Raw genomic sequence first — 10,483 nt, 5'->3', positions numbered from 1 at the left:
GTAATTTCTCTCTCTCTCTCTCTCTCTCTCTCTCTCTCTCTCTCTCTCTCTCTCTCTCTCTCTCTCTCACCCCCTCTCTCTCTCCCCCATCTCCCCCTCTCTCTCCCCCTCTCCCCCCTCTCTCCCCCCTCTATCTCTCTCTCCTCCCTCTCTCCCCCCTCTCTCTCTCCCCCCCTCCCCCCGCTCTCTCCCCCCCCTCTCTCTCTCTTTCTCCCCCCTCTATCTCCCCCCCTCTATCTCCCCCCTCTCTCCCCCCTCTCTCCCCCCTCCCCCCTCTCTCTCTCCCCCTCTCCCCCCTCTCCCCTCTCTCCCCCCTCTCTCTCTCCCCCCTCTCCCCCCTCTCAGATCATGCTGAACTCTCTCCATAAGTACGAGCCTCAGCTCCACATAGTAAGAGTGAGGAGCTCCAGCCACCGCATGCTGTCCAACGTGTCCTTCAGGGAGACCCAGTTCATCGCTGTGACGGCCTACCAGAACGAGGAGGTTACACACACACACACACACACACACACACACACACACACACACACACACACACACACACACACACACACACACACACACACAGATACACACACACACACACACACACACACACAGAGATACACAGAGACACACAGACACAGAGAGAGACACACACAGAGACACACAGAGAGAGACACACAGAGAGAAACACACAGAGAGACACACACACACACAGAGACACACACATAGAGACGCATACACAGAGAGACACACACACAGAGACACACACACACACACACAGAGGGACACACACACAGAGACACACACACAGACAGACACACACACAGAGACACACACACAGACACACACACAGAGACACACACACAGACACACACACACAGACACACACACACACAGAGACACACACAGGCGCACACACACACACACACACAGACACAGACACGCACACACACACACACAGAGACACAGAGACACACACACACAGAGACACACACACACACAGACACACAGAGACACAGACACACAGACACACAGAGACACAGACACACACAGACAGACAGACAGACACACACACACAGACACACACAGAGGCGCACACACACACACCACACACACACAGAACACACACACAGACACACACACACACAGACACACACACAGACACACACACACAGAGACACACAGAGACACACAGAGAGAGACACACAGAGAGAGACACACACACACAGACACACACACAGAGAGAGACACACAGACACATTTAACAAAGCACCTTCTGTCTTCCTTCAGATAACAGCCCTGAAGATAAAGTACAATCCTTTTGCCAAGGCCTTCCTGGATGCCAAGGAGAGGTGAGCGGCCACGCTGTTCCATCACAAAACAGAGAGAAAACACTACAGTCTGAGAGAGCGGCCACGCTGTTCCATCATAAAACAGAGAAAACACTACAGTCTGAGAGAGCGGCCACGCTGTTCCATCACAAAACAGAGAAGACACTACAGTCTGAGAGAGCGGCCACGCTGTTCCATCACAAAACAGAGAGAAAACACTACAGTCTGAGAGAGCGGCCACGCTGTTCCATCACAAAACAGAGAGAAAACACTACAGTCTGAGAGAGCGGCCACGCTGTTCCATCATAAAACAGAGAAAACACTACAGTCTGAGAGCGGCCACGCTGTTCCATCACAAAACAGAGAGAAAACACTACAGTCTGAGAGAGCGGCCACGCTGTTCCATCACAAAACAGAGAGAAAACACTACAGTCTGAGAGAGCGGCCACGCTGTTCCATCACAAAACAGAGAGAAAACACTACAGTCTGAGAGAGCGGCCACGCTGTTCCATCACAAAACAGAGAGAAAACACTACAGTCTGAGAGAGCGGCCACGCTGTTCCATCACAAAACAGAGAGAAAACACTACAGTCTGAGAGAGCGGCCACGCTGTTCCATCACAAAACAGAGAAAAAACACTACAGTCTGAGAGAGCGGCCACGCTGTTCCATCACAAAACAGAGAGAAAACACTACAGTCTGAGAGAGCGGCCACGCTGTTCCATCACAAAACAGAGAGAAAACACTACAGTCTGAGAGAGCGGCCACGCTGTTCTATCACAAAACAGAGAGAAAACACTACAGTCTGAGAGAGCGGCCATGCTGTTCCATCACAAAACAGAGAGAAAACACTACAGTCTGAGAGAGCGGCCACGCTGTTCTATCACAAAACAGAGAGAAAACACTACAGTCTGAGAGAGCGGCCATGCTGTTCCATCACAAAACAGAGAGAAAACACTACATTTACATTTAGTCATTTAGCTGAACGCTTTTACCCAAAGCGACTTACAAGTTCTGTACGACAAGTCAGCAGGAAGGGTACAACTCTATCAGCTGAGTAACAATGTTCACCAAAGTGTTGAAACTTGGGCGCTGCAGTGTTGAGTGTATGTTAGTATATTAGGAAGAGTGCATAACAGTAGAGGACAGTAAGAAGGTTAGATCATGTGCTCAAGACATCCTCTGCTGTACTGACAGCCTGTACGTTAATGCCAAGCAAGCAGTGCAAAAATGCTTCCGCATTCGTCACCGCACGCTAGTGCGGTAAAGCGCCCTTCTTTTCAGACAAATGCTACCGTGCGTGCACCGGCGGCGGCGTGCTCGCTCAGGTGCGTGCGTGCGCCGGCGTGCTCGCGCGAGGTGCCCGCGCATGCGCATGAGATCCTGCCTTGAGCGGAGCTCAATATATATAAGTCACCGCCCCTTATTCAGTATCTACCAATAGCTCAATTGGCAAGGACACATGGCTGTGGATCCTATGGCTTGTTTGCTGGCGAGTTCGAATCCCATCGAAAATATTTTTTAACGTGATTTTTTTTTAACGTGTATTATTTCGCCGGTTAAGGTTATTTCGCCGGTTAAGGTTAGGCATGGTTAAGGTTAAGGTTAAGGTTAGGCATTGTTTCGGAGTTGGTTAAGGTTAGAACGGTTAAGTTTAGGCGCTGTTAAGGAGCTGGTTAAGGTTAGAGTTTGTCAAAGAGAATGGCAATATAATTTCTATGGTTAAGGTTAGGCATGGTTTCGGAGTTGGTTAAGGTTAGAACGGTTAAGTTTAGGCGTTGTTAAGGAGCTGGTTAAGGTTAGAGTTTGTCAAAGAGAATGGCAATAGACAGGCTATTTCCGCGCGACCTGGGCGCTGGGCGGCGGAAAATATTTCCGCGCGACCTGGGCGCTGGGCGGCGGAAAATGAAAGGCGCATTACTGCATGCCACTACGATAAATTTTTGCACTGCTTGCTTGGCATAAAGCTACACGCGTACTGACAAGCATAGGCGCCCACTTAATGGAGCAGAAGATGCGGGTGCTCTAGGACTATTGAATTTGGGGGAGCAAGCTTGTCTTTTTGCTCCCTCACTTTTTGATCATATCATATGATATAAATATCCCCCCCCAATTTATAAATCTTATCGAACCATAACTACGTAATTTCAATCAAATTAATAATACGCAATGACACTTAATAGCAAGTTTTTAAGTTTCCAAAGATTGTGTGACCCCCCACTTTAATGGTTTGATCCAGTGCCCACGGGCGTTTGTCGGCATGACGTATACGACATGTTGGGGGAGGCGGCTTTTTCGAACCTTTTTCGAAATTCAGGCTGGATATTGGATAACATTGTGACTCGTGAGGATTATTCTTCGGCGTTTACATTAAAATGGAGCAAATCATCACGTAAGTCGAACACTGTGACTGTATACTAAATGCGCAAACAGATTGAAACTGAATATTTCTCGTATGGTGAGCCTCGGCGCTGAACCGAGTGAATCCAGAGATACGCGATGGTGCGCACTGCGCAGGCGCTGTGATCACCCAACGACGGAAATAATGCCGCTTTGAGCAGTTTATAAAAAAAATATAAAAAATATTTATTAGCAACGCCGAGCTTTCAAACCATCCCGTATCTCTGTGCGAACCCCTCGTGCAACTGTGAGCACCTTTGTAATGTCTCTGTGATACTTGTATAACGAACGGTTCGGCCAGAACCAGTCCTTCATGGTAAATCTAGGTTGGTTTCCCATTGAGGAGCAAGTGACTGTGGATTCACTCGGTGCAGCACAGACCCTGATGTAAACAAGACAAACGTCTTTCTCTGGTCTGCATCCCCTTAACAATTGTGTGTATTGAGCCGTACTGTATTTTACCCATTCTGCAATCTGTTAAATAAAGTTTTCATTCATTCAGCCGCCGCGCTCACTGGGGCTATTGATAGCGTCAATTAGTTGTTGTTGTTAATTGTTGTTGGTGCGGCGGATGTGAACGGGGCTGGAGGGGCTTTGGGAGGATGGGAAAGTTATTATTATTATTATTATTATTATAATAGTAATTGGCTATCATACGTGCCTAGCTAGCGTTAGCTAAAAGAGCCCTCGCAGTGAAGTTATTATAGCTATCATACTGCAATATAAACTGAGTTTTATAGTGAAAAGAGCAGCTTTATTTTGGTCAAGATTGAAGGCTCTATATTGCAGGAAATTGCACATACAGGTGTTCATTAAATGTAAAAAAATCTGCCGTGGAGGGGGTCGTGCCGGACCCCCTCCAAACCACCCCTTGCAAAATAAAAAAAAAAAAAAAAGAAAAAAAAAAAAGAATAAAAAAAATACTTGCACCCCCACTTTCAACTATAACTAGGCGGCCATGCTGACAAGAGATGATGAATTGGGATAGATAAGTGGCTTTTCAGATTAAAGTCTAACGGAAACATTTCCCCCTGCTGGTCCTACAAGAGGCGTGACCTTTGCTCCGTTAAATCTGACCTCTTTGTTTACTTGGAAAAAGCAGCCAACCCTGTGTGTTGCTATGGTAATCACTATCGAGGTCTCGGTCCCAAGCAGAGCAACCTGGCTATTGGACCGAGGGTCAGACAATGCAATGAGGTCAGGCTACTTTTCCTCGAGTTAGAGGAGCCATTTATGCCTCACATACACACACACTCACGCACACACGCACGCACGCACGCACGCACGCACGCACACACACACACACACACACACACACACACACACACACACACACACACACACACACACACACACACACACACACACACACACACACACACACACACACACACACACAAATACAACTTCTCTCATTTTAATTGAGTAGCTGGCCTGTCGTCCTGTTCGCGTTTTGGGGTTGACACAATGTCTCCCTTGGACTAAGTCAAGGGGTCCCTGGACATGAAGAACCACGGAGGTGCTTGTCCGCCACAGTGGGCGAAACGGATGCAGTCTCCAAATCAAAGATGGCTGCCAAGGAAGACAAGAGACCACATTGCAGAGACATCTATAATGTCTAATTATATTTTTAAATACATAAAGTATTATGATACAATGATAATGGAATTGTAATAAAAAAAAAATACTCCCACTAGGGTAACAACAACAAACACATTACAGTCATTCAAAGGCAGCTGGATCGTCCAGGCGTGCTTTGAGGAGCTGCATTCTAAATTAGGTTTCAGTTTGCTGAAGGTGATGACAGATGATGAACTTTTTTTTTGTTGAAGGTATTTTTTCTTTCATCTAAATTACATTTGTGATTGACAATCTTTGTTGTGATATTTTTACGAGCATAAACATTTATGATTTATGTCATCAACATTTGGTTGAAAACAAAATAGGCCACCACAAATGTGACCAATTTCTTTTTAATTAAATCGTATTATTGTAGAGTATTACTGTATTATTTCAGTTAACAAACTTTGCCATTTTATTTTATATTGAAATTTTTTTTTTATAAATTGTATACATTTTGCTCTGGTAATCCACTGGAAATCCACCCCTCTGTGGGATCAAGAGAATCCAGTTTTTTGGGATCAAACTGATCTCAATTCTGTGTTGTCGGTTTGACCTACCCGTTTTGAAGATTTGATCCAGATTTCCTGATCTGATCGGATATCAAAGTGATCCGAATCCTGTTTTCTGGTTTTGAACGACCTAAAATCCAAATCTGATCCGATCAGATAGGGATTAAAGGTTTTGACCTCCTGGGCCCAGGGAACCAGGATACTATAGCTGCAGATTAACATCAGGGAACCAGGATACTATATCTGCAGATTAACATCAGGGAACCAGGATATTATAGCTGCAGATTAACATCAGGGAACCAGGATATTATAGCTGCAGATTAACATCAGGGAACCAGGATACTATAGCTGCAGATTAACATCAGGGAACCAGGATATTATAGCTGCAGATTAACATCACCATCAGGGAACCAGGATACTATATCAGATTAACATCAGGGAACCAGGATATTATAGCAGATTAACATCACCATCAGGGAACCAGGATAGCCGGATCCCTGAGTTAGCCGGATAACTTTCGGTGAAGTCTGACTTAAGCCGGACTTTCCGGTTCCCCGTACCTGGATTGTCCAAATCACCATGACAACAGATCCAAAAGTTTGAGCCTGGTCGAAAGCAGGGTTTAAGTTCAAGTTAGCCGGATCAACCATCGCCACGCCCCCGCAAAGAAGTGACAGCCCGTTTCCTGAAATTATTCCCACAGTCTACGATCTGCATTATACCATTCTGAATTACGTTTTTGTGCTCCATTCTTCCAGAGGGGGCTTTTGAAATGTAAAATAGACCCAAAATGCTGATACTAAATTCACTTTGTCCTAAATAATGCACGTTATATATACCGTGGCGCTCGGGGTGCGATGTACACATTATGTGGTTATTTTAATTGTAACTGGGATTAAGATGTCTGATGAGATGCGCTGTTTGACGGATTTGAGAAATTGAATGAGCCGTTGACGTCACATTAATGAATGAGGATAAAGAGATAAAACTTCATTCAAAATAAAGGATATTCTAAACACGGGTCTCTCGTTCATTAATGTATAAACAATGAATTTATCACATCTGGCACAGTGGCGCAGCGGTAGTGCTCAATCCTGCCAACCCAGCGACCGGTGTTCGAAACCCTGTGTTTCCAATATAATTTTTTGGAATATAATATTAATGATTATACGCCAAAGTAGCCTAATTTTAAGTTAAAATATTATAAATCTACATGCATTGAGGATGTCATTCTTTATATAGCTCTCAACGTGCACCAAATTGAATTATTCCTACATCGCAAAAAGAAGGGGAAGACTAGGTTTCGAACCCCGGTCGTCTGCGTGAAAGTCAAAAGAAGAACCCGTTACACCACAGTGGAGATAAGTAAAAGATCGACCATACATCAATCAATGGGAAGAGAGCCGTATCGTTATCCTGTATAACAGTTTAACTAATTATTTTCGTTAGCAAGATCTCATTTGATTATTCAATCCAGCAGGCAAGTTTAAAGAAATATAATCTGATTGATTGAGGTAATGAGGGACTTAAAATTAGCCTATAGATAACGCATTTAACTTGTCGGCGAGGCGATTGAGCCGTACTGCAATATGTTAATAAAGTTTTAAATCAATTAATCAATCAATGCCGCTAGAGAATCAGGATCTCTGCTCTCGATACGTGCTGGCTTTTCAACTGGAGCGGCCGCGCGCATTTATCCTGGGTCTCAAGTCTGGCTTGAGTTAACGAGACTGAATCCACCTTCGAGGAACAGGAAAATCCCGGCTTCAAACATCGGGTTAACTGAATCTGGATAATGACATCTTGATCGACTTAGTTGAACCAGGTACAGGGAACGGGGCCCAGGGAACCAGGATATTATATCAGATTAACATCAGGGAACCAGGATATTATAGCTGCAGATTAACATCAGGGAACCAGGATATTATAGCAGATTAAGTTCAAGTTCAAGTTCAAGTTTCTTTATTAGTTGACATGCAAAGATACAGAATACCTTCACATGGAATGCTTTTTTCTGTTATGCTCCTATGAGGATCATAGGACGCTTGGATCATACACATACAGCTCATTACAGTAATATTCCACAATTATTACATTTTAGATAGTAATAATGGTACAGAGCCTTGAGACAAACATATGCATATTCACCACCGCAAACAGACTGGCAGCCGTCATAGGCAGCGCCATTTACGGAAGGAGGGGGGAGTGGGTTGGGGTTGTTACAGGGCTGTAGGGGGGGGGGGGGGGAGTGGGAGGGGGGGGGGAAGGTGGGGGGGAGTGCACAAGCCAAGTCCTGGGTGGGGGAGGTCTCCCTCACACGAGGCAGCCGACAGTGCAGCGCCAATGCAGAGGAAGGGGGGGGGGGGACTAGGGATTGGGGTTGTGGGACGCCGCTCGCCACTCTTATCTCCCAGAGAGCCTTCGACTCCAGAGCTCTCGGTTCGACCTTGGTCCAAGAATTTGTTTTGGCTGACTGACTGGCACAATTTATCCCAGCCACGTCCCTTTAAATTTGATTTGAATAGAGTGGAATATCAGGGAACCAGGATATTATAGCAGATTAACATCAGGGAACCAGGATATTATAGCAGATTAACATGATCAGGGAACCAGGATATTATAGCAGATTAACATCAGGGAACCAGGATATTATAGCTGCAGATTAACATCAGGGAACCAGGATATTATAGCAGATTAACATCAGGGAACCAGGATATTATAGCAGATTAACATCAGGGAACCAGGATATTATAGCAGATTAACATCAGGGAACCAGGATACTATGTAAGGGATAATGTATAGCTACAAGGTCATTGTCGCAAAATAATTGACCGACACAGAGTTTAAAATACCGAGGCGCCTCGCCGAGGTGTTTTAAACGTCAGTGAAGGTCAATTATTTTGCGACAATGATCGAGTATAGCTATACCTGTACATTATCCCGCTTATTACATGGCTAACTTACTAACAATATACCTAATTCATTTTACATCGACTCGCAACACTGGTTCTGGGCTTCTGGCTCCGCTCGTCGCTCCGCCCCCTGTCATCGCCGGCAGCTTCGCAGCAGCACTGATGTCAGTGGGCTTGATTGCGAACAGCTGCGCACAGCGGTCATTATTGTGGGCTTGATTGCGAACAGCTGCGCACAGCGGTCATTATTGTGTGATAATTGACCGCTGCTAGGGGTAACGGAGCGCTATTGACCAATCACAAGCAAGCATTTCGGCGAATGTGAAAACGCCATGTAATAAAGCAGATTAACATCACCATCAGGGAACCAGGATATTATAGCAGATTAACATCACCATCAGGGAACCAGGATATTATAGCTGCATGTCAGCATGTCGCACCAGAACAGAGGGTGCTGTTAGCGGGCGATTAGCGAGTCATTATTAGCCATTTAAAGCGTGGAGCTGTGAGTTGTAGACCAGCGGTGTGAGACGATCTCTAGAGGGACTGTGTCAAGAGACACTGTAGACAACACACACACTCACACATAGGGATGCACCGATATGAAAATTGGCCGCCGATACCGATACCGATTGTTCAACTAACACTATCGGCCGATACCGATATTTGTATATTTGTATATAAGTATTTGTAAAAAAATATATATATATTTTTTTTTTTAATTTTTAATTTTTTTTTAATGAAACTACTGTATATTTGTATGTGTATGTTTGTATTTGTAGGCCTCTTTACTTACTTAAAAAAAGGAAACATCAAGAAATATGTTTATGGTATCACTATCTCTCTCCCAGTATCGTCTTGCGGCCTGCAGAGGGATACTATTTTCTCAACCAGAGCTTTCAACCAATGCAATGGAACCATTCTTGCGGCCTGCAGCAGGATACTATTCTCTCAACCAGAGCTTTCAACCAATGCAATGGAACCATTTTGATTGACAGTCGATTCGGCCAATTACGCCACACCGGTGACCGCTAGCACCCACCTCCTGCTGTCCTTACCACCAATCGGCAAGCGTTTATAAATTTTTCTACTTCCGGGCATTCTGTTTGCGAGAGCAGAACACACTTAGCTACGTTAGCTGCCCGGCCCGCCGACCGGCGCTCCACGCATGACCAAATGAGACATAATGATTTTACTGCAACAAATGTTATAATAAAACAAAGCCTTTCTATACATTTGTCTGGTTGAAAACTTTATTAACAGATTGCAGAATGTGTAGTTGGGTACGGAATGAGCAACGGAATGGAACCGAGCTATGAACGTACTAACGGAGTAATGCCTTGTTTACTGCTATCTTCGGGTAAATAATATGCTTGTTATTGAACGTGTAACACTTCATTTTAACAGCAGATACTTTCTTAAATGCCATCTTCCCGAGAGAGGGTGTTGACGGGGAGTTGTGTTATTAATAGCATTGAACAGCTAACCGAAAGCTAGCGTTAACTATTGTTAAAGGTTTAGCCATAACGTTACCTTGGCTAAAGTTGCGGCTATTCATAATGCAGCAATAATGACTGCAGACCTGCAAGCAAAGTACAGCAAGTTGACAAAGGAGTATTCCAACGCAAATCACATTTTCACCAGTAACGTTAGTCTTGCATCTAATAGCTAATAACGTAGCTACGTTAGCTGCCCGGCCCGCCGACCGGCGCTCCACGCATGAC

General features: G+C 44.9%; 1 protein-coding gene across 1 annotated transcript in view; it reads left to right on the top strand.

Moving 5' to 3' along the window:
* tbx19 (T-box transcription factor 19) overlaps positions 1-10,483 on the top strand; it is a gene marked incomplete at its 5' end in the record, with an annotated part of 56,977 nt that overhangs the window by 20,264 nt on the left and 26,230 nt on the right. The window contains 2 exons of the mRNA XM_084322428.1: positions 346-483; positions 1,276-1,337. Of these exons, the coding sequence (XP_084178554.1) occupies positions 346-483; positions 1,276-1,337 (200 nt within the window). The remainder of the gene's footprint in view (positions 1-345; positions 484-1,275; positions 1,338-10,483) is intronic.

The sequence above is a fragment of the Notolepis coatsorum genome (genome assembly GCF_963971535.1).
Source record: "Notolepis coatsorum genome assembly, chromosome: 1".
Lineage (NCBI taxonomy): Eukaryota > Metazoa > Chordata > Actinopteri > Aulopiformes > Paralepididae > Notolepis > Notolepis coatsorum.
Note: the sequence above shows the minus strand (reverse complement) of the source record. Positions and strands in the feature narration are given on the sequence as shown.